This window comes from Salmo salar, unplaced genomic scaffold, assembly GCF_905237065.1.
Source record: "Salmo salar unplaced genomic scaffold, Ssal_v3.1, whole genome shotgun sequence".
NCBI classification, from domain to species: domain Eukaryota; kingdom Metazoa; phylum Chordata; class Actinopteri; order Salmoniformes; family Salmonidae; genus Salmo; species Salmo salar.
In genome coordinates, this window is record NW_025548910.1 from 42,558 (window position 1) to 67,566 (window position 25,009).

The 25,009-nt window shown below is 43.7% G+C and overlaps 1 gene segment (V, D, J or C); it reads right to left on the reverse strand.

Moving 5' to 3' along the window:
* The window catches only part of LOC106601705 (immunoglobulin heavy variable 3-66-like), a 29,606-nt gene extending 25,586 nt beyond the window's left edge, over positions 1–4,020 (reverse strand). Inside the window, 1 exon segment of the V gene segment in view lies at positions 3,916–4,020. Coding sequence covers positions 3,916–3,958 — 43 coding nt within the window.
* Positions 4,021–25,009: the final 20,989 nt, after the last annotated feature.

Genomic DNA, 25,009 nt, shown 5'->3' on the forward strand with positions numbered 1-25,009 from the left:
CGTCCAAGCCCATGGCTCATCCTTCTTGAGGAGCTGGCGAAGGGGCGCTGTGGTCTGGGAGTAGTGGGGCAGAAACCGGAGGTAGTAAGCTGTCATGCCCAAGAATGAGGCCACCTGAGAGACTGAGGTCGGTTCTGGGATCCGGTGGACGGCTTCAATGTTCGACATGAGTGGGGCAATGCCTTTGGCCGACAGGCGGAACCCCACAAACTCGACGGCTAGAGCTGCAATGGTGCACTTTCCACCGTTAAGGGTCAGGTTGTTCTGCAGTAGAGCACTGAATACTCTGTGGAGTCGATAATCATGGATGTGGAGGTGCAAAGGGAATGCGCCGCAGGGGCTGCATGACTGGGGTCACTTCCGGATTCACTAAGGGCCTGTGAGTAAAGGCTGTGAGGCAGCCCAGTCCATCAAACAGAGTTGGCCAGTTCTGTTGCCATGTGCAGGTAACCTGGTGGATAGCTGACCCACTGTCATCTCTCAGTGTGAATCCCAAGCCTGTGAAGAGGTCGAGGCCCAAGAGGTTGGCACCCCGCTTTGCAACATGAAATGTGAATGATGGCAGATGCTTGGTGCCGTAGTGTACTGGGACCTGGAGGGTGCCTATAATGTCTATCTTGGATCTACCATACCCACACAGGGCAGTGGAGGGCTGTTGGAGTGGTAGGTGACTGAAAAACTTGTAGTAAGTGGCAAGGTTGAGCAACGACACCGCAGCGCCAGTATCCAGCAGCAAAGGCAAACCCACTTCACCCAGCTGCACAGTGCATGTCCTGAATGACACATGGTTGGTGGAGACAGTTCGGACTTCCGTGTGTTCATGTTGAGAGTGAGATGAAACTAAGGGCCTGTGCTGGGTGGAACTAGTAGCTGGGGCAGAACGACACACTTTCGCAAAGTGATTGTATTTTGAACAGTTCTTGCATATTTTCCCACGGGCTGGGCAGTTTGAAGCCCTTGAATTGTGAGAGCTAGCCCCACAGTTGCCACAGCTACTTCTGATTGTTTGTCTGTGTGCCTGCTGCACGGGCATGCCGGTGTCTGTGTCCATGCAGCTATCGACGTGGAAGGCCGTGCGCAGCGCGTGATCGTTGTAGTGCGCCTGCTCGGGCTGAAGCTGCTGTGTGAGAATGGCTGGGGACCGAGTGTATGCTGCAGAGCTGTCTGTTAGCATAGTAGAGCATTCCAATGCCGCTTCAACCTGGAGTGCTATTTTAATAGTTCCATCTAGTTGTAAATTATCCGATTCCAAAAGCAGTTTCTCCCTTGTCTTTTCACATAACGTCCCCTCTATCAACTGATCCCTGATGATCTCGTCCGGAAGTGTCCCGTAGTTACAAGAGCTAGCCAAATCCCTCAGATTAGCCACGTAGCTTTGAATGGACTCACCCGGCCGTTGGTGTCTCTTTCGTAGCCGGTAGCGTCGGAGGAGCACTCGCTCGTTCCCGGTGAAGTGGTTCCATAGGAGGCTGACTGCAGCAGTGAATGTAGGAGCCGATCCAAGCGCTCTGAAAATCCTCTGTCCCTCTGTAGCGAGGCAGTGACGGAGCAGTGCTGTCCTCCGCTTGTCAGAGATTGTAGAAAAGTCCATAGCTTCGAGATAAATGTTAAAGCTTTCAAGCCAGTTATTCCACGGGACTGGAGGTTCGCCAGGCACGGCGAGGAGTGGTGCTGGCGGTGGTAAACTCAATTCAGCCATCTTTGTCGCCAATGTTATATCTAGCCTAGCTGTAGAAGAACGCACATCTGCACAGTTTCACATTGTACATCACTCTGTCGTTTAATGACATGTGCCACTCATTCTGACAACCCATTAATCCGTAAAGCAGCACACTGTCGTAAACCATAAGAACGTACAGTATGACGTACAGCATGTCGTACCATACATAACAATGAGCCCTTCCAGGAGATGGCTGAGTGAGAGGCTGGCTGAGTGAGTTCTTCACAGTGAAGACCTGTGGACAAAACATTCAAAATGCAACTCACTACAAATTAAATATTATAAACGTTATAACAAAACTAAAGCCATCGCTAATTTTTCTGTCTTTCCCCCAAATTCAGAGAGACTCACAGGATACAGCTGCCAGCAGCAGCAGCAGCAGAGATGCAGGCAACATTTTTGTTGGTTACTACATGATTCAATATATGTGTTATTTCATAGTTTTGATGTCGTCACTATTATTCTACAATGTAGAAATTGTAAAAATAAAGAAAAACCCTGTAATGAGTAGGTATGTCAAATTCTTTGACTGGTACTCTATACATATTTTTTATATCATAATGCCTTGTATCTTTTTGATAGTACAGAGCTTAGATCTTCTTGTTCGGTACTGGCAACCTTTATCATATGAATGACTAACATGTTAAAGTAATGGATCATGATTGAGTTATCTGAATGTTTGATAGACATTAATTAGAGTACCATCAAGCCATATCAGGAGAATAATTGGTAAACAACTCAGATATACATTTCCAGCACCACCAGTGATGGGCTTGTGTTCGTTTACAAATTTGATGATAATCATCTCTGTTCTATTTAATTGAATGAATCCTATTATACAATGAATCCCTGGATGAGTTTTTGTACAGCTCTTGCCATGGTTTGTATCACTGTGTCTCACAGACACAGTAATACTCAGCTGTGTCTTCAGTCTGTAAGTTGTTCCCTTGTAGAAACACTGTACTGCTGAAGCTGTCATAACTAAAGCTGATCTTGCTGTTCAGTGAATCTACAGTGTAAGTACTACTAGTGCAATTATAACCAACATGCTTCAAAACTTTGCCTTCAGCTTGTTGTATACAGTGAGGACAGTAAGAATATATAGAAAACCCAGAGAATTTGCAAGAGTTGCTGAAAGACTCTCCTCGTTTTATAACCACTGGACCAGAATGGATGAGTTCAATACCACAGTAGCCACCTGGAAGGAGAAACACACATCAATACACAACAGTTGTCAGTTTTCATCAGAAATTAGATTTGATCATTTCAGAGTTGTAATAAATGTCCATTTGTACGAACAGAGAAACTCTCTGCCAGCAGCAGCAGAGATGCAGGAAACATGGATTGTGTTGAAGCTGAACTAGTGGGAGCTGCTCTTCTCTTATTTCCAGTACTCAGAGGTCCTCTAAGGACAGACAGGCATTGTTTAAGTAGGGAATCAGAGGGAGAGTTTGCATTCACATGGAGAGATGGTGGGAGATACAGTATATAAAAGACACTTCAGGACCATTACCACCTGAAACTAAATCATTTAGTTCATCCACTTGTTCATAAAACTCTTTGCCATACCTCAGCAACAAAAGGCAGATAAGGATACATTCATTTTATTCTAAAATAAAACTTCTAGAAGAATGATTGTTATGAACTAAAAAATTACATGATACATCAAGACATTGCAGATCCTCCATCAATTAACTGAAGTATTGAGACATCAGTAAAATGAAGATAATGGGATATATTTTGGTGTATCAACAACACTATAACAACATATCTAACATGTGTGTTATCTCTGTGTCACTGTGTGATGATACTGTATGTGAACATCTACAATATGTGGGTCTCATTTCCTTATCAAGGCCAGATGTGTGTGCATGTGCTTGAACAAGTACATCCTTTCTATTCCAGATGGTTTTTGTACGGATTCTCCCATTAGTTTAACCACTATGACTCTCTAGCACAGTAATACACTGCTGTGTCCTCACTCTTCAGACTGTTCATCTGTAAGTACAGCTTACTGCTGGAGTCATCTCTGGACCCTTTGGGGGTCCCCTGGACTGACTGTTCAGCCTGTGTGAGTACAACCTGACAGTGGACACCTGAGGAGGGAGAGGAAAGACAGGTCAGGTCAATCAAGGAGTCACATCAGTGTCACAGCAACACAAGTTATACTGATCAGATTACAGTCAGGAACTCACAGGAGGCAGCTGCCAGCATCAGCAGTAGAGATGCAGAGAACATGGTTTGTATTGAAGTTGAACAGGTGGGAGCTGCTCTTCTCTACTCTCCAGGACTCAGAGGGACATACTAGGACTCTCAGATACAGAGAGGTTTTTATATAAGGAGGAGGGAGAGAAGGGAAGAGAGGGGCTAGGTGAAATTTGCATAAGGAGAGGATATATTATTAATGGAAATATCAGTAGGGAAACAATATGTAATAACTGTGCAAGCTATAAATACTCTAGTGTTGTCACGGGTGTCAAAAGGAGCGGACCAAAGTGCAGCGTGTGTTTCGTTCCACATATTTATTTACTCTGTGAAACTATGCAATACATCAAATAACTGAAATAGACAACCCAAACCGTGACACAGAGGAGAAACAAACACTACTCACAAATAATCACCCACAACAACCAGGAAGAAAAACCCCTACTTAAGTATGATCTCCAATTAGAGACAACGAGGACCAGCTGCCTCTAATTGGAGATCATCCCAAACAAACCAACATAGAAATACAAAAACTAGAACCTAAGAACGTAGAAATAGAACACATAGAATAAACCCCCCTGTCACGCCCCGACCTACTCTACCATAGAAAATAACAGCTTACCATGGTCAGGACTTGACAAGTGTGTTCTCCATGTAAAAATATAGACTTATACTGGAGGATGATGTTAGGCAGGACTGTGATACAATGAGCTTTACACTCTGCCAATATGTTTTGTATCACAACCCAATAGTGTGAATTGTCCCCAGTCTTTATGTTGTTGCATAAAAATGTATTTATATCATAATACTTTGTATCTTTTTGATAGTACAGAGCTTAGATCTTCTTGTTCATTACTGGCCAACTTTATCATGTGAATAATTAAAACATTAAAGTAATGGATCATGATTGAGTTCATTGAATGTTTGATAGACATCAATTAGAATACCATCAAGTCATATCAGGAGTATAATTGGTAAACAACTCAGATATACATTTCCAGCACCACCAGTGATGGGCTTGTATTCGGTTACAAATTTGATGTGGTGAAGCATCTCTGTTCTATTTAATTTAAGGAGTCCTATTATACAATCAAACACTGTACTGCTAGAGCTGTCATAACTAGAAGTGATCTTCAGTGAGTCTACAGTAGAAGTACTACTAATACATGTACAACCAACATACTCCAAAGCTTTGCCTTCAGCTTGTCGTATCCAGCGAGGACAGTAAGAATATATAGAAAACCCAGAGAATTTGCAGAAGATGCTGAAAGACTCTCCTCGTTTTATAACCACTGGACCAGAATGGATGAGTTCAATATCACATCAGACATCTGTAATGAGAAACACACATCAATACACAGCATTGTCAGTTTTCATCAGAAATGAGACATTTTCAGTTCAGAGTTGTAATAAACATCAATTTGTATGAACAGAGAAACTCACAGGATACAGATGCCAGCAGCAGCAGAGATGCAGGGAACATGGCTTGATTTGAAGCTGAACTAGTGGGAGCTGCCCTTCTCTTCTCTCCAGTACACAGAGGGCCTCTAATGACAGACAGACACTGATTAAGTAGGGAAATAATCAGAGGGAGGGTTTGCATTGACATGGAGAGATGGTGGGAGATACGGTATATAAGAGACACTTCAGGACCACCACCACTATTACTGGACACAACCTTTACAATGTGAAAACTCACAGACCCTCTTTAGATTATGTTTGTGATTGTACCACATACAACTAAATCATTTAGTTCATCCACGTGTTCATAAAACTATTTGGCATACAGATGCGGCCACCCCCGTGCTTTACAAACAAAACAATGGGCATTATGGGCAAACAGTTCGATTTTTGTTTCATCAGACCAGAGGACATTTCTCCAAAAAGTACGATATTTGTCCCCATGTGCAGTTGCAAATCATAGTCTGGCTTTTTTATTGCGATTTTGTAGCAGTGGCTTCTTCCTTGCTAAGCGGCCTTTCAGGTTATGTCGATATAAGACTTGTTTTAATATGGATATAGATACTTTTGTACCTGTTTCCTCCAGCATCTTCACAAGGTCCTTTGCTGTTGTTCTGGGATTGATTTGCACTTTCGCACCAAAGTACGTTCATCTCTAGGAGACAGATTGCATCTCCTTTCTGAGCCGTATGACGGCTGCGTGGTCCCATGGTGTTTATACTTGCGTACTATTGTTTGTACAGATGAACATGGTACCTTCAGGCGTTTGGAAATTGCTCCCAAGGATGAACCAGTCTTGTGGAGGTCTACACATTTTTTTCTAAAGTCTTGGCTGATTTCTTTTTTTCCCATGATGTCAAGCAAAGAGGCACTGAGTTTGAAGGTAGGCCTTGAAATACATCCACAGGTACACCTCCAATTGACTCAAATGATGTCAATTAGACTATCAGAAGCTTCTAAAGCCGTGACATCATTTTCTGGAATTGTCCAAGCTGTTTAACTTCTTATGGGCGGGTGGGAAGGTAACATCCCACCTGGCCAACATCTGGTGAAATTGCAGAGCGCGAAATTCAAACTACAGAACTATAAATATTTAACTTTCATAAAATCACAAGTGTAATACATCAAAATAAAGCTTAACTTCTTGTTAATCCAGCCGCTGTTGTATCCGATGTGAAATGGCTAGTTAGTTAGCGGTGGTGCGCTGTTACGAACCTCTTTGGCCCAGCGGTCTAGGGGGGATGGATACGAGACCCGTAACATAAATCATGCAAATTATAATCGTGACATGTAACAGTGAGAACCAAAAACCACAGACAACTGAAATCTACCGTCAAACTCAAAAGGTTTATTTTAAACACACGGTAAAGGGGTGTGGGAAAAGGGGCTGAGCTGGACCCAAGCAACGAAACAATAATCCAAAACCACCCCTAAGCTAGACTAGCCTATTTCAACAACAGCTAGCTAACTAACCAAAAATACAGTGGGTGGTCCGCCCAGTTCTAACTATGGTACTTAGACACAGTATTCCTACGGGTAATGTATGCCCATGGGCGACTTGTCTTGGTACCCCCTTTTCCCACCAAACAAACAAACAGTCAAATAACAAAACAATACTCACAGGATTACCGGACAAATGTGACATGTAGTTTGCAAAAAACAAAAGAGATCAATACAGAGAGAGAGAGACACGGGGAGATAGAGATTGGACACAAGAGCGAATGAGCACAAAGATTGATCACAGATTGAGAATGAGCTCGCGAGATAAAAATGAGCTTCGGGAGAAAACAACTGACTGGGTTTTTAAACCAAGGGAAAGGGACTGTGATTGGTTGAGGGAGAAGGAACAGGTGTCTTCTGATTGGGGACTGATGATTGTCACCTGTGATGGGGAGAAGGAGAGAAAAGAAACACACAGGATACACACTTGTATCCGTAACACTCCCACCCTTAAAAGAGCAACCCCCAGGGGGGGATTGCGACTAAAAGTATGTACACAGTTTATACAAAAGTATCTACAATGAATACTCACAAAATCAAAGTCAATCTTCCGAAACATACAAAAATTATTACACACGAGACAAAGCATCTGCTAACATATTTTCAGAACCCTTTTTGTGGCAAATCTCCAAATTATAATTTTGTACAATAAGAGCCCAACGCATAAGGCGCTGGTTCTGGTTGTACATACGGTGGAGAAACACTAAGGGGTTATGGTCCGTATATACAGTCACAGGTAGGGCACTAGACCCTATGTACACCTCAAAATATTGCAGAGCTAACAACAACGCTAGAGCTTCTTGCTCGATGGTGGCATAGTTTGTCTGACATTTGTTAAATTTTCTGGAGAAATAACACACCGGATGATCCAGTCCACTCTTGTCCTGCTGAAGTAGAACAGCACCAGCACCTCTGGCACTAGCATCTACCTCAAGTTTAAATGGTTTTTCAAAATACGGAGCTGCAAGTACAGGGGTATTACATAATAGTGCTTTAGCAGTTTCAAAAGCTACCTTACAGTCCGGGGACCACACAAACGATCTTGCCGGACTGAGCAAATCGGTCAATGGAGCAACTACCGCAGAGAAGTTTTTACAGAAGCTACGGTAGTAGCCAACCATCCCCAAAAAGCGGCGTAGCTCTCGTCTGGTGGTAGGCGCAGGGAATGCAGTGATAGCCAAGACCTTAGCATCAACAGGGCGCACCTGTCCATGGCCTACCTCTTTGCCGAGATAGGTAACAGTGGCCTTCCCAAACTCGCACTTTGCCAAGTTCAGGGTTAAAGAAGCAGCGGCCAAACGTTCACATACTACCCTTAGAGAGTTAACATGATCTGTCCACTCAGATGAATAAATCACTAGATCATCTAGATATGCACTACAATTAGGAACGCCAGCTAATACGGTGTTAACCAGTCGTTGAAAAGTGGCTGGTGCATTTCGCATCCCAAAAGCCATGACAGAGTATTGTAGGAAGTTGTCTGGGGTAACAAAGGCAGAAATCTCAGAAGCACGTGAGGTTAACGGAACCTGCCAGTAACCTTTTAAGAGGTCCAACTTAGTTACATAAGTAGCAGCACCAACAGTGTCAATACAGTCGTCCAGTCTGGGTAACGGGAAAGAATCTGGCAATGTGACAGAATTTACCTTTCGATAATCCGTACATAACCTGGACGTACCATCAGGTTTAGGAACCAGAATGCAAGGAGAACTCCAAGGGCTTGAACTTGGCGTGGCCAGGTCATTTTCCAACAAATATTTCACTTCATCCCTCATTATCTTCCTCTTAGAAGCATTGACACGATATGGGTGTTGCTTGATAGGGGCAGCATTTCCAACATTAATGTCATGTTCCAACACATTTGTGCGAGTAGGAACGTCATTAAAGAGACATGGAAAACTGTGGAGTAGCCTCACAATATCGTCGGCCTGTCCTTCCGTTAAGTGAACCAGACCTGACTGGAGAGACATCAGCATTTCTGAGTTGGGCAATCTAGCACACTGCTGCTGAGTATTGCGCAACTCCAATCCATCTCCATCAACATCATCAATATGACAGTCCACTATCATAGCCGTAGAAGCAGCAGAAATAGCAGTAACTTCCGCTGTGGTTGAACCATCTACCTGGGTGATGGGTCGGGTTTGGTATGCTTTCAACATGTTAATGTGGCACACACGAGATTGCCGTTTTCTATCAGGAGTTTGAAGCACATAATCAGTTTCACTTAACTTCTTTTCAATCAAATAAGGACCAGAGAAACGAGCTGACAGTGAAGATCCTGGAACAGGCAATAACACCAGCACTTGGTCACCTGGCTGTAGTGGACGAGAAACAGCCTGTTTATCATAGTGTCTTTTCATACTTGTTTGTGAGGAAGACAGAGCTTCCTTAGCGAGAGCACAGGCTTGGTGTAGGCGCTCACGAAAGCGACTAACGTAGTCCAACACATTCTCTTCTTCCGTACACAACTCTTGGGACAAAAACTGTTCTTTAAGGACTTTCATTGGTCCTCTCACTGTGTGACCAAACACTAGTTCAGCTGGGCTGAACCCTAGGGACTCCTGTACAGTTTCACGAGCAGCAAACAAAACTAGAGGAACTCCCTCATCCCAATCTTTCTCAGATTCCAAACAATATTTACGTAGCATAGACTTCAGTGTCTGATGCCATCGTTCAAGCGCACCCTGAGACTCTGGGTGATATGCGCTTGATACACGGTGCGCAACTGACAAGGATTTTAACACCTGCTTGAAGAGCTTTGACAGGAAATTTGTACCTTGATCAGTTTGTACCACCTTAGGTAACCCGAATGTCGTGAAGAACTTAATTAAGGCTTTACTCACCACTGGAGCTGTAATCCTTCTCAGAGGAATGGCTTCGGGGTATCTTGTTGCCATACACATTATCGTTAACAGAAACTGGTTACCCGATTTTGTCTTCGGTAACGGTCCAACACAATCAACCACCACATGTTCAAATGGTTCACCTATGACAGGTATAGGACAAAGAGGAGCAGGAGGAATAACCTGATTTGGTTTTCCTGTAACCTGACATGTGTGACATGTCCGACAGAACTGAGCCACATCTTGTTTTAAACCTGGCCAAAAGAAATGTCGAAGGATCCGATCATAAGTCTTCGTGATCCCTAAGTGTCCAGACCACTGGTGATCATGAGCAAGGGATAACACATTGTGTCGAAAGGCTGTAGGAATCACTATTTGGTAAACAGCATTCCAATCTCCCTCCGCGCCACCATGGGATGTCCATTTACGCATGAGGAGATTACCATCAAGAAAGTAAGCCACATTCTTCTTCTTTACCTCTTCCAATGAGACAACACTAGAAAAACATTTAGCAAGCTTGTTGTCAACCTTCTGGTTAGCAATCAGCTGCTCACGAGTGACTGGTAACTGTATTGCCTCAGCAATAAGTTCAACATACTTCGATTCTTCCCTTGTCTGTTTGTCAGAGGTGATCAGCTTCGCAGAGGTAGTACACAACCCATCCTCTTGATCATCTTCTTTGAACAGAACAGTGTTCGACAAATCTATCACGTCACCCACTTGTCTTGCCTGAGCACGAGTGACAGCACAAGCGGGGAACACATGGGGATAACTCTGTGCCAACTCATTGGAGAGAGAGTGGTCACTTTTATCCAACACTTCCAATACGGGTACTACCTTTCCTCCAGCAATATCGTTACCCATTATAAAGGTCACACCTTTTACTGGCAACATAGGACGTACCCCCCACTCTGAATATTCCACTGATCAACTCAGAGTGTACATTCACAAAGTGCAATGGCACTGGGACAAAACCCATTTCAATACCCTGAACTAACACACTGGAACCACAGTATGTATTGTCGGATAAGGGCAACACATCAGACAATATAAATGACTGTGCCGCACCAGTATCTCTAAGGATTTTAACAGGACGCTGAGATGCTTCGTCATTCGCTATGGACACAAACCCCTCGAAAATGAACGGTTCGTAACTGCGGTCGGGTACTGAGACTTTCAAACTACATTTACCCTGAGGCACTGGTTTCGTTTCAGACCTCACAACAGTACGAATTAGCCCAACACCTGTCGGCGGCTTTGCACGAATAGGCATCCCTTGTTTGCGTTTTAGTAGGAAGCAATCATTAATCATATGTCCCACTTTATGACAATAGAAACAGGGACGCTCATTTTTCTGGCGTGCTTGATATACTGCGGGCCGACCAGGACTAAAAGTAGGCAACTCAGTAGCTCTACTCTCAGTATGAGCCGAAAACACACTCTTGTGCGTCAACACAAACTCGTCTGCCAACACAGACGCTTCTGACAGGGAGGATACTTTCTGTTCATTTAGGTATACTACAATGCGTTCGGGTAAACAATTTTTAAACTCTTCCAACAAAATTAACTCCCGGAGAGAGTTGAAATTAGTTACCTTACTAGCAGCATGCCATTTATCAAACAGATTTCCCTTGTCTCTAGCAAACTCCACATAAGTCTTATTAGAAGACTTTCTATGAGACCTAAATCTCTGTCGGTATGCCTCAGGCACAAGCTCATAAGCGCGAAGAACGGTAGCTTTGACCACTTCATAGTTCAAACTATCTTCCAGAGGTAGCGCTGATAAAACCTCTTGGGCTTTACCAGTTAATTTACATTGTAGCAATAAACACCATACTTCTTCAGGCCATTTCAAGGCTACAGCTATACGTTCAAACACACAAAAATAGGAGTCAACCTCTGACTCTCTAAACAAAGGTACTAAGGCAATCTGCCTACTAATGTCAAACGTGTTGGAAGCTACAGCTGGTGAGGACGACTCACTAACAGGCACAGTAGGAACGAAGGCTAGCCTCGCTGTCTCTGCTTCCAGTTCCATTTGGCGCATTTTGAAATCCATCTGCCGCTGTTCTCTTTCTTTTTCAGCCTCTATTTTACAGATTTCCAACTGCCGCTGTTCTCTTTCTTTTCTGCCTCAAGTTTACACATTTCTAACTGGAGATTTTCTCGCCTAATTTGGGCTCTCTCTTCTGCCTCCAGTTGAAACTGTATAGAACGGACATCCCTTCTGGCATCACCAGTTGACAGTGGGGAGAGTGGATCAAAACGGGGCAATGTAGCTGGAGCTTTAGCCTCGCCTTCGGTCTCAGACACCGACGGGCTAACAGGAGCAGCAACATCCCCTACAGGGGTAGTAGGCTCAGGCAGCGGTAACACAAGCACCTGCTCTTTCAACAATACATTTAACACTAGTTTCTTAACCTCCGCCTTAACTAAATTGTGAGAAATAGACAATGAATAATGTTCTGCCAAGGTCATTAAATCAATTTTACGACATTTATTAAACACCTCCCACAAAGGGTTATCCAAAAAGGATTTCAACTCAAAAGTAGCCATCTTGAACTACTACCAAACACAAGAGCCAACAAATAGCAAACACTAATGCTTATGACGCTCAACACTGACTAACCACACAATAACAATCTGCATGAGCGGTATGGGCGTCAGTAATGACAGATCCTGGATGAGCCCCCACTTATGTTACGAACCTCTTTGGCCCAGCGGTCTAGGGGGGATGGATACGAGACCCGTAACATAAATCATGCAAATTATAATCGTGACATGTAACAGTGAGAACCAAAAACCACAGACAACTGAAATCTACCGTCAAACTCAAAAGGTTTATTTTAAACACACGGTAAAGGGGTGTGGGAAAAGGGGCTGAGCTGGACCCAAGCAACGAAACAATAATCCAAAACCACCCCTAAGCTAGACTAGCCTATTTCAACAACAGCTAGCTAACTAACCAAAAATACAGTGGGTGGTCCGCCCAGTTCTAACTATGGTACTTAGACACAGTATTCCTACGGGTAATGTATGCCCATGGGCGACTTGTCTTGGTACCCCCTTTTCCCACCAAACAAACAAACAGTCAAATAACAAAACAATACTCACAGGATTACCGGACAAATGTGACATGTAGTTTGCAAAAAACAAAAGAGATCAATACAGAGAGAGAGAGACACGGGGAGATAGAGATTGGACACAAGAGCGAATGAGCACAAAGATTGATCACAGAGTGAGAATGAGCTCGCGAGATAAAAATGAGCTTCGGGAGAAAACAACTGACTGGGTTTTTAAACCAAGGGAAAGGGACTGTGATTGGTTGAGGGAGAAGGAACAGGTGTCTTCTGATTGGGGACTGATGATTGTCACCTGTGATGGGGAGAAGGAGAGAAAAGAAACACACAGGATACACACTTGTATCCGTAACATGCGCGCTAATAGCGTTTCAATCAGTGACGTCACTCGCTCTGAGACTTGAAGAAGGGTTTCCCCTTGCGTTGCAAGGGCAGCGGCTTTTGTGGCGCGATGGGCAACGATGCTTTGTGGGTGTCAGTTGTTGATGTGTGCAAGGGTCCCTGGTTCGAGAGAGGGTTCGAGAGAGGGACGGAACCTACACTGTTACAATGTGTCAGATTTCAAAAAGACTTTACAGCAAAAGCACACCATGCGATTATCTGAGGACAGCGCCCCGCTTACAAAAGCATGAACAACATATTTCAACCAGGCAGGTGCGCCACGAAAGTCAGAAGTAGCGATATAATAAATGCCTTACCTTTGAGGATCTTCTTCTGTTTGCACTCCAAAAGGTCCCAGATACATCACAAATGGTACTTTTGTTCGATAATGTCCTTCTTTATATCCATAAAAACTCAGTTTAGTTTGCGCGCTTCAGTCAATAATCCACCCAGTTTGAGGTACAAAAACAGATTCATTTGACAAAATCCTCGCTCACATTCTGCACTGTAGATGGCGATAGTGCTGACCGCCATCACCAGCTGGAATCCATCTGAAATGTCTCTTTTATCATTACCATTAGTGTCCCTATACTGCCTGTAGGCCCATGGTGGACTGTCAATGCTAAACCGCTGGCAGAGAGATTCTATCTCTGTTTCTCCATACAGTGCTCCTGCGTCCCCCGGATAGTATTGCGCGTCAAGCACCTTCAGCTCCTCAATGAACTAGCTGTATCCTGTATTGTCCACTACCCGTCCTCCTTGAGAGAACATTCTAGCCTCCATGTTCCTCGCCAAGCTCTCGAAAAACTCCCTCTGATTAAGGACTCTGTTGCTGGGTCTTCCACCATTCAGTTTTATGCCTTGGAAAGAGTTCTCCTGAATGCCTCTCTGGCTGAGTTGTGTGTGTCACCTGGCTGCTCTGCCATTGTACTGAACACCCTCGCTTCCCTGGTGACTACCCTGTGTGCAGTAATCATTGTGCAGTCTCTCTTTTGGAGCTCGGGTGACAATTCAGTTAGTTCTTGAAGTGCATCACACATATGGCTTAGATTGTTTACAAACGCATGCGAAGATATGCGCATGGCAAGGCCACTCTAGCTCTGATGGGTCACGCCATCGTGGGAAGCATCCTCAGCTGCTGTGGTGATATGCTTGGTCATTTTTCCACACAGACTCTACAGTTCTAAAACTGGATGCCACCCATCTAGTGTCCAAGATCCTGCCAATTTTGCACAGCTGAATGTCTCAAATCTATGTGCACTCCCTCAGCTCCATTCAGTGCCAAACAGTTATATTAGGGCTAGGGTTAGGGTTAGGGCCTGGAGCCGTGTTGCTACTCCGCTCTTGTGTCCCAGCATGACAGACGCACTATAATTCCATTGAGGGTTTTGGAGAGAAAGTCCTCAGTAAACTTTACACCCTCTAATGAAGATTACAGACAATTCCCCCAGCAGATAAATCCTCCAGTTCCACAAGATCAACAAAAATGTTTGCCGGTACGTCCATATCTGCCAGCTGAAGTCTGATGTACACAATCAAGGAACTCTTTTTATTCAAACTAGTAGCCTCATCGAGCAATAGGCTGATTTTGGGAGAGCACTGTACAATTCTTTCAAATAGTTTCTGCTTAATTTCGGATGAAATATGTTGCTGTATGTTGGAGCAAGCAACATTGGAATAGAGAATTCTCCCCATGTCAAGTCCATTTAACTCCTGACAGTCAATTTCTTTCAAAACCGTGAGCGGATCTATGACGTGTAGCCTCCTTGTAAGCTGTTCGGAAGACTGGCTGTAGCGTCTATGTTTTTATTTTGAGCGTTAACTACAACCTGTGTTAAGGTGTCCTCTTTAGCCTTGTCTACAATGCTTGCTGCCGCTAAATGGGCCTTGGTTTGGGCATGTTCAAAAACCTTTTTTTCTGAGGCCTCTATGTTTCTTTTTTACATTGGATGAAGAGGATGTTACTGTACATTCCATCCACTCTTTTGCTAGTTTCATCCCTCCAGTCTTTTACGGGCCCAAACTCCCTACCTTGTTGCATTTTGTACAGCCCAGCTTTGAATTTGCATAACAATCCAGGGGTTATAAGTTTTCTTGGTCTTGAACTGAGCCTCTGTCCAAATTGCACCTGCTTACTAGCTAGTTGAGGTGCCGGTGGTGATGCTGAACTAGCGGGATAAGCAGCACTGCTAGCTAAGGAATCGCAATCAGCAGCAGTTTGCTTCTCATTCCTCTCATCCGGCACTGACAGTTCTCTGTCTCGGTTCGGGTTCGATTCAAAAATTGCAGCACTTTACATTATGGTTTTTCTGGGAGCCGGGAGAAATAACCAGGAGGCAACTTGATCTGAGAGGTGCCGGATCCGTATAAAATTAAGCACTGGACCCAGGGATGTGTGTGCTTTGGGGACCTTTAACAGAATGTGACTGATAGAACGGGTGTTGTATGTGGAGGATGAGGGCTGCAGTACATTAGGTATCTCTGATAGGGGGGAGTGAGGCCTAAGAGGGTTTCATAAATAAGCATCAACCAGTGGGTCTTGCGAAAGGTATACAGAGATTACCAGTTTACAGAGGAGTATAGAGTGCAGTGATGTGTCTTATAGGGAGCATTGGTGGCAAATCTGATGGACGAATGGTAAAGCACATCTAGCCGCTCAAGAGCACCCTTACATGCCGATCTATAAATTACGTCTCCGTAAACTAGCATGGATAGGATGGTCATCTGAATCAGGGTTAGTTAGGCAGCTGAGGTAAAAGAGGAGCGATTTACGATAGAGGAAACCAAGTCTAGATTTAACCTTAGCCTGCATCTTGGATATGTGCTGAGAGAAGGACAGTGTACCGTCTAGCCATTCTCCCAAGTCATACTGAGGGTGAAGATATGAACTCAGCTGCTCCACACAAGACAACAAGACAAGTCAGCAGCAGAACATGAGTATATATGATCTCTGAGAGATCTGGATTTACATCATGATGTCATGGGGGAGGGGCTGTTGACTCTGAGGCCAGGGGTCAAACTGTGACTCATTGGTAGGGCCAGGAGTTTTTGTTGATAACATGACATGCCTGGTGACACGGACAAACTCTGTCCCCATGCCATAACCAGGGCCTAGAGTCTTTCCTGATCTGGTCAATGTGTTTGGTAAAACTGTAGGGAATCTTGGAGGATGATTCTCTAAATATTTGTAGATATCCTTCATGATTGGGGTTAATTAACTGTAAATGTCAGATTAGGGATCAATCTATCGATGTACAGTCCAAGTGTTGATCATGAATGAACACAGCATCCGATTCCAATTTACTTTCTATCTCTCTCCTAAGGGAAATGTGAACCTTGTGTTGATGTACAAGCAGTTATGTAGTTTGGGCTCTCAGGAGAATATTATGCTTCAGTAGATGTTTTTCTGCTGTACGGATGCTATACCGCCCTCTGTTGACTCTGCTGCCAGTTCTATTCTCTGAGGGGTTTTTGTACAGATCCTCCACTCACTCACACCACTGTGTCTCTCTTGCACAGTAATACACAGCAGAGTCCTCTGCTGTCAGACCAGACAGCTTCAGAGTCATGAAGATGTTGGAATTATCCTAATTTATACTCGTCCTTCAACACTTTTTGCAAATGTACTTGCCTCTGCATACCCCATCCATTCCAGTGGTTTTCCTAATGGTTATGTTATCAATAATAGTTACTAAATGTAAATCCAGATCCCTTGCAGGAGAGACTGAGTGTTTCTCCAGGCTGTTTCTGGACTGGACTGGAAGGAATGGACTCCAGATTCTGACCATTTAAACCTGATAGAGAGAGAAAGAAAAGAGGGAACAGGAGAGAGAGAAAGAGAAGAGATGGGCAAGCAGAAATTAGAAGGGAAAGCAAGAGGGGAGAGTTTACAATAAACAAAGTCAATGTTCAGTCATTCCGGTTGATAAGGAGTAAAATCAAGCAGAACTCACAGGACAGACAGAGAGAGAGCAGCAGAAGGTAGTTTTCCCATCATACTGAGGGTGGAGATATGAACTCAGCTGCTCCACACAAGACAACAAGACAACAAGACAGCAGCAGAACATAAGTATATATGACCTCTGAGGGATCTGTATTTACATCATGATGTCATGGGGGAGGGGCTGATGAATGAGGTTAGGGATCAAGCTATGACTCATTGGTAGGGCCGGGAGTTTTTCTTGATCACATGATATGTCACCTGACCAGGACAAATTATGCCCCCATGCCATAACCAGGGCCTGAAGTTTTTCCTGCTCAGATCACGTAAGTTTATAACTGTAAGGAATCTTGGAGGATGATTTTTGAAATATTTATAGATTTACATTTTAGTCATTTAGCAGACACTCTTATCCAGAGCGACTTACAGTAGTGAGTAGATACATTTCACAAATTTTTTTCCCGTACTGGTCCCCCGTGGGAATCAAACCCACAACCCTGGCATTGCAAACACCATGCTCTACCAACTGAGCCACACGGGACCATAGATATTGGGGTTAATTTATTGTAAATGTCAGATTAGGGATCAATCTATCAAGGATAGTCACCTTGTTTAACAGGAATGAACACAGCTATGTAGGCCTGTATGTGATTCCTCTACTTTATATCCCTCTCCCCAGGGAAATACACCACATCAGATATTTCAGCACCACCTATTGCTGACAGGTTGTAAGGCCCAACGCAGGAGATGAGAAGCTGGTACAGGGAGTGAACCATTTAACCTCTTGGGGCTAGGTGGGACGCTAGCGTGCCACCTGTGGTGCACTCCATCAACAGCAGGTGCATTTCAAGAGCGGCAAATTTGAATCCAAATAAATGTCAAAATTCAAATTTTTCAAAAATACAACTATGTTACACCATTTGAAAGATAAACATCTCCTTAATCTAACCACGTTTTACGATTTCAAAAAGGTTTTACGGCGAAAGCATAAATTTAGAGTATGTTAGGACAGTACATTTACAAGAGTTGTGTGTAATGTTTTGTCAAGTCAAAGACAGGGTCACCAAAACCATAAAACCAGCTAAAATGATACACTAACCTTTTACAATCTCCATCAGATGACACTCCTAGGACATTATGTTAGACAATGCATGCATTTTTAGTTCTATCAAGTTCATATTTATATACAAAAACAGCGTTTTACTATGGCATTGATGTTGAGGAAATCGTTTCCCTCCAATAACCGGCAGTCAAGTCAGCGTCAGAAATTAAATAATTAAAATTAGAAAACATTGTTAAAATATTATATTGTCATTTAAAGAATTATAGATTTACATCTTTTGAACGCAATCAACTTGCCAGATTTAAAAATAACCTTACTGGGAAATCACACTTTGCAATAATCTGAGCACTGTGCCCAGAAAAATACGCGCTGCGATACAGACTAGACGTCATGTTGGGGAGATCTAAAATCGAAAATACTATGTAAATAATCCATTACCTTTGATTCTCTTCATCAGATGTCACTTCCAGGTATCACAGGTCCATAACGAATGTAGTTTTGTTCAAAAAAGCTCATCATTTATGTCCAAAAATCTCCGTCTCGTTAGCACATGATGTAAGCCAGCCGGACTTCTCGTCATGAACGAGGGGAAAAAATATATTTCCGTTCGTTCAAACATGTCAAACGTTGTATAGCATAAATCATTAGGGCCTTTTTTAACCAGAACATGAATAATATTCAAGGTGGACGAATGCATAGCCTTTTATAACGTATTGGAACGAGGGTACCCAACATGAAGTAGCGCGCCAGGTGTCTAATGGGACATCACCGTTCCATGGCTCTTGTTCGGTCAGATCTCCCTCCAGAAGACTCAAAACACTTTGTAAAGGCTGGTGACATCTAGTGGAAGCAATAGGAAGTGCCAAAATATTCCTAAACCCCTGTGTTTTTCAATGGGATAGCTTTAAAGTCAATACAACACATCAGGTATCCACTTCCTGTCAGAAAATGTCTCAGGGTTTTGCCTGCCAAATGAGTTCTGTTATACTCACAGACACCATTCAAACAGTTTTGGAAACTTTAGAGTGTTTTCTATCCATATATAATAAGTATATGCATATTCTAGTTACTGGGTAGGATTAGTAACCAGATTAAATCGGGTACATTTTTTTTATCCAGACGTGCAAATGCTGCCCCCTAGACCCAACAGGTTAATATAGACGGACATGCAACGGAACAGGGACAGCGTCTGGACAATAACACGACACGACAAACAATGCTACTACAGGGAACAACACAGAGGAGCAGACATATATGCAGGGGAAATCAACAAAGTGAGGGAGTCCAGGTGAGTCCAATGAGCGCAGCTGCGAGCAATGTTGGTAACAGGTGCGAATGATGACGGGTAGCCAGGCGCCCTAGAGTGCCAGTGCTGGGGAGCAGGAGCAGGCGTGACAGTGCCCCCCCCCCACCCCACTAGGGCCGCCACCTGGCTGGGCTGGAAGAGCCGGCTGAGGCGTGACAGCCCGACGAGCCAGCTTAGGCACTCCCGATTCCATCGGAAGCGGAATCCAAGTTTGACGTCACCATCAAAACAAGAAAACTCATGGGCCAGATGAGGCATAGGAGCCCGACGAGCCGGCTGAAGCATGATGTGGGATGGGAACCTGCCGAGCCAACCGGGACAAGGAAACCTCTCGAGTCAGCTAGGGCGTGACAGCCCGACGAGCCAGCTTAGGCATCCCCGGTTCCATCGGCGGCGGCCCCCAGGTCCGACGTCACCAACAAAACATAACCCTAAAAAACTCCCAGATGCTTCTTGAAATGGTAGTAGCATTCTGTAAGGCCCAACTCAGGAGATGAGAAGCAGGTACAGGGAGTGAACCATTTAATACAGACGGACATGCAACGGAACAGGGACAGCTTCTGGACATGAACACGGCACGACAAACAATGCTACTACAGGGAACAACACAGAGGAGCAGACATATATGCAAGGGAAATCAACAAAGTGAGGGAGTCCAGGTGAGTCCAATGAGCGTAGCTGCGTGTAATGATGGTAACAGGTGCGTATGATGACGGGTAGCGTGGCCCCCTCGAGCGCCAGGGAGGTGGAGCGGGAGCAGGCGTGACACAGGTGTATAAAATTGAGCGCACGAACATGCAATCTCCATAGACAAACAATGGTAGTAGAATGGCCTTAATGAAGAGATCAGTGACTTTCAACGTGGCACTGTCATAGGATGCCTCCTTTCCAACAAGTCAGTTCCTCAAATTTCTGCCCTGCTAGAGCTGCCCATGGGTCAACTGTAAGTGCTGTTATTGTACTGTTAAGTGGAAACATCTAGGAGTAACAACGGCTCAGCCGTAAAGGGATAGGCCACACAAGCTCAGAGAATGGGACCACCGATTGCAGAAATGCTTAGCGCATAAAAATCGTCTTTCCTCGGTTACAACATTCACTACCAAGTTACAAACTGCCTCTGGAAGCAATGTCAGCGCAAGAACTGGAGCTTAAGATCACCATGTGCAATGCCAAGCGCCGGCTGGAGTGGTTTAAAGCTCGCCGCCATTGAACTCTGGAGCAGTGGAAACATGTTCTCTGGAATGATGAATCACGCTTCACCATCTGGCAGTCTGAGGGACAAATCTGGTCTTGGCGGAGGCCAGGAGAATGCTACCTGCCCGAATGCATAGTGCCAACTGTAAACTTTGGTGGAGGAAGAATAATAGTCTGGTGCTGTTGTTCATGGTTCGGGCTAGGTCCCTTAGTTCCAGTGAAGGGAAATCATAACTCTACAGCATACAATTACATTCTAGATGATTCTGTGCTTCCAACTTTGTGACAACAGTTTGGGGAAGGCCCTTTCCTGTTTCAGCATGACAATGCCCCCATGCACAAAGCGAGGTCTATACAGAAATGGTTTGTCGAGATCAAAGTGGAAGAAATTGATTGGCCTGCACAGAGCCCTGACCTCAGCCCCACCTTTGGGATGAATTGGAACGCCGACTGCGAGCCAGGCCTACTCGACCAACATCAGGGCCCAACAACACTAATGCTCTTGTAGCTGAATGGAAGCATGTCCCCGCAACAACGTTCCAACATCTAGTGGAAAGCCTTCCCTGAAGAGTGGAGGCTGTTATAGCAGCAAAGGGGGGACCGACTCCACATTAATGCCCATGATTTCGGAATGAGATGTTCGATGTGCAGGTGTCCACATACTTTTGGTCATGTAGTGTATGTGCCTTGTGTTGATGTACAGGTAGTTCTGTTGTTTTGACTCTCAGAATATTATACTTCAGTAGATGTTACTCTGTTGTTATGATGCTCTTCTGCCCTCTGTTGACTCTGCTGCCAGTTAGATTCTCTGAGGGGTTTTTGTACAGATCCTCCACTCACTCACACCACTGTGTCTGTCGTGCACAGTAATACACAGCAGAGTCCTCTGCTCTCAGACCAGACATTTTCAGGAATGACATGCTTTGGGCATTGTCCTTAGTTATTTCAATGCATCCACTAATGCTGTTGGCATACGTTGCTTCACCAGTATCTGTCGTCACACGTCCTATCCACTCCAGTCCTTTTCCTTTTGGTTGTCGTACTCAGTGCACGGCATGGTTTCCAAAAGTATACCCAGATCCTTTACAGGAGAGATTGAGAGTGTCTCCAGGCTTTTTCATGACTGGACTGGAAGGAATGGACTCCATACTCTGACCATTTAGACCTGATGGAGAGAACGAGAGAGAGGGGGGGTGATGATGATGAAATGAAAGAATAGACCAATACATTTCAAGGCATGGCCCAACAGTAAGCGTAACCACCATCGATAACAATTAAAACCAAGCAGAACTCACAGGCCAGACAGAGAGAGAGCAGTAGAAGGGAGAGTTTGTCAGTCATACTGAGGGTGGAGATATGAACTCAGCTGCTCCACACAAGACAACAAGACAACAAGTCAGCAGCAGAATATAAGTATATATGAACACTGAGGGATCTGAATTTACATAATGATCTCATGGGAGGGGCTAATAACTCTGAGGTCAGGGGTCAAACTGTGACTCATTGGTAGGGCCAGGGGTTTCGTTGATAACATGAAATGTCAAGTGACAAGGACAAACTCTGTCCCCATGTCATGACCAGGGCCTAGAGTTTTTCCTGCTCATGCCACGGAGGTTGGTAAAACGGTAGGGAATCTTGAAGAATGATTTTCTAAATATTTATAGAAATCCTTCACCTTTGGGGTTAATTAACTGTATATGTCAGATTAGGGATCAATCTATCAAGGACAGTCACCTTGTTATACAGGAATGAACACAGCTATGAAGGCCTGTATCCGATTCCTATTTACTTTCTATCTCTCTCCTAAGGGAAATGTGAACCTTGTGTTGATGTACAAGCAGTTATGTCGTTTTGGTTCTCAGGAGAATATTATGCTTCAGTAGATGTTTTTCTGCTGTACTGATGCTCTATTGCCCTCTGTTGACTCTGCTGCCAGTTAGATTCTCTGAGGGGTTTTTGTACAGATCCTCCACTCACTCACACCACTGTCTCTATTGCAGAGTTATACACAGCAGAGTCCTCTGCTCTCAGACCTGACAGCTTCAGATACAGTATGCTGTTTCAATTCTCTCTGGTGACTTCTGTCCGTCCAACACTTTTTGCATATGCATTTCCACTAGCATCACTCCATGTAATGCCTATATATTCAAGTGCTCTTCCTGCAGGTTGATGTATCCAGGCCATGTTGTAGCTACTAAAGGTAAAGCCAGATCCCTTACAGGAGAGGCTGAGATAATCCCCAGGATTTTTCAGGACTGGACTGGAGGGTATGTCCTCCAGACTCTGACCATACACCCCTAATAGAGAAAAGAGAAGGAAGACAATAGATCACTAATATGTTAACTCAATGGATATTATAATTATCTCTTTACGTAAAATACTTTGTTCCAATATATTGCTAGATTATTGAGTACATACTATAGAGGCCCAGCACGACCAGGAGGAGGTATAGTTTACCTGTCATCTTTTCTGAAAAGATTTGAATCCGACCTATTGCCCTTTGACACAACCTTTCATCACTGTCATCCTCTCTCTCTCGCTGTTCAATAAAGTCAGAAAATACCTTACAAATGTTGTTTTTTAACCTGTTATGGCTAGGGGGGCAGTATTTTCACGGCTGGATAAAAAACGTACCCGATTTAATCTGATTATTACTCCTGCCCAGAAACTAGAATATGCATATAATTATTAGCTTTGGATAGGAAACACTCCAAAGTTTCTAAAACTGTTTGAATGGTGTCTGTGAGTATAACAGAACTCAAATGGCAGGTCAAAACCTGAGAGATTCCTTTACAGGAAGTGGCCTGTCTGACCATTTATTGTCTTTCTTTGACATCTCATTCCATTACAAAGGATCTCTGCGGTAACGTGACACTTCCCACGGCTCCAATAGGCTCTCAGAGCCCGGGAAAACCTGAATGTCGTCATTCCAGCCCCAGGCTGAAACACATTATCGCCTTTCTCAAGTGGCCGATCAAGGGACTGTGGGCTTAGGCGCGTGCACTGGCCGCCCCCGTCTTTGTGTTTTTTCCTCTGTTTACCGAAAAGGAGATTCCCGGTCGGAATATTATAACTTTTTTACGAGATAAATTGCATAAAAATTGATTTTAAACAGCGGTTGACATGCTTCGAAGTACGGTAATGGAATATTTAGAATTTTTTTGTCACGAAATGCGCCATGCGCACGACCCTGATTTACCATTTCGGATAGTTTCTGGAACGCACGAACAAAACGCCGCTATTCGGATATAACGATGGATTATTTTGGACCAAACCAACATTTGTTATTGAAGTAGCAGTCCTGGGAGTGCATTCTGACGAAGACAACAAAAGGTAATCAAACTTTTGTAATAGTAAATCTGATTTTGGTGAAGGCTAAACTTGCCGGGTGTCTAAATAGCTAGCCCGTGATGGCTGGGCTATGTACTTAGAATATTGCAAAATGTGCTTTCACCAAAAAGCTATTTTAAAATCGGACATATCGAGTGCATAGAGGAGTTCTGTATCTATAATTCTTAAAATAATTGTTTTGCTTTTTGTGAACGTTTATTGTGAGTAATTTAGTAAATTGTTAGTAAATTCCCCGGAATTTTGCGGGGGGGTATGCTAGTTCTGAACGTCACATGCTAATTTAAAAAGCTGTTTTTTGATATAAATAGGAACTTGATTGAACAAAACATGCATGTATTGTATAACATAATGTCCTAGGTGTGTCATCTGATTAAGATCATCAAAGGTTAGTGCTGCATTTAGCTGTCTTCTGGGTTTTTGTGACATTATATGCTAGCTTGAAAAATGGGTGTCTTATTATTTCTGGCTTGGTACTCTGCTGACATAATCTAATGTTTTGCTTTCGCTGTAAAGCCTTTTTGAAATCGGACAGTGTGGTTAGATTAACGAGAGTCTTGTCTTTAAAATGCTGTGAAATAGTCATATGTTTGAAAAATTGAAGTTTTCGGATTTTAGAGGAATTTGTATTTCGCGCCACGCCCATCATTGGATATTGGAGCAGGTGTTCCGCTAGCGGAAGGTCTAGATGTAAGAGGTTAGACAACACAAAAAACTAAATAACAATAATAATGAAAAATGCACATCCTGAAGTACTGTACCTAAAATGCCACTATCAACAAAACAATAGATGGCTAAACTTCACTCAATTACTTTTCAAATGATCATTTGTCATTTTCTCTCGCATCTGCAGAACATCACTGTTTTTTTTATATGTTACTGCACTTTTCCAATGATACTGTACCTTGGTCCTTTTTAAAGGATAATCAAGATATGTTATCTGGGAAATGGCTTTATCAGAGTGAAGG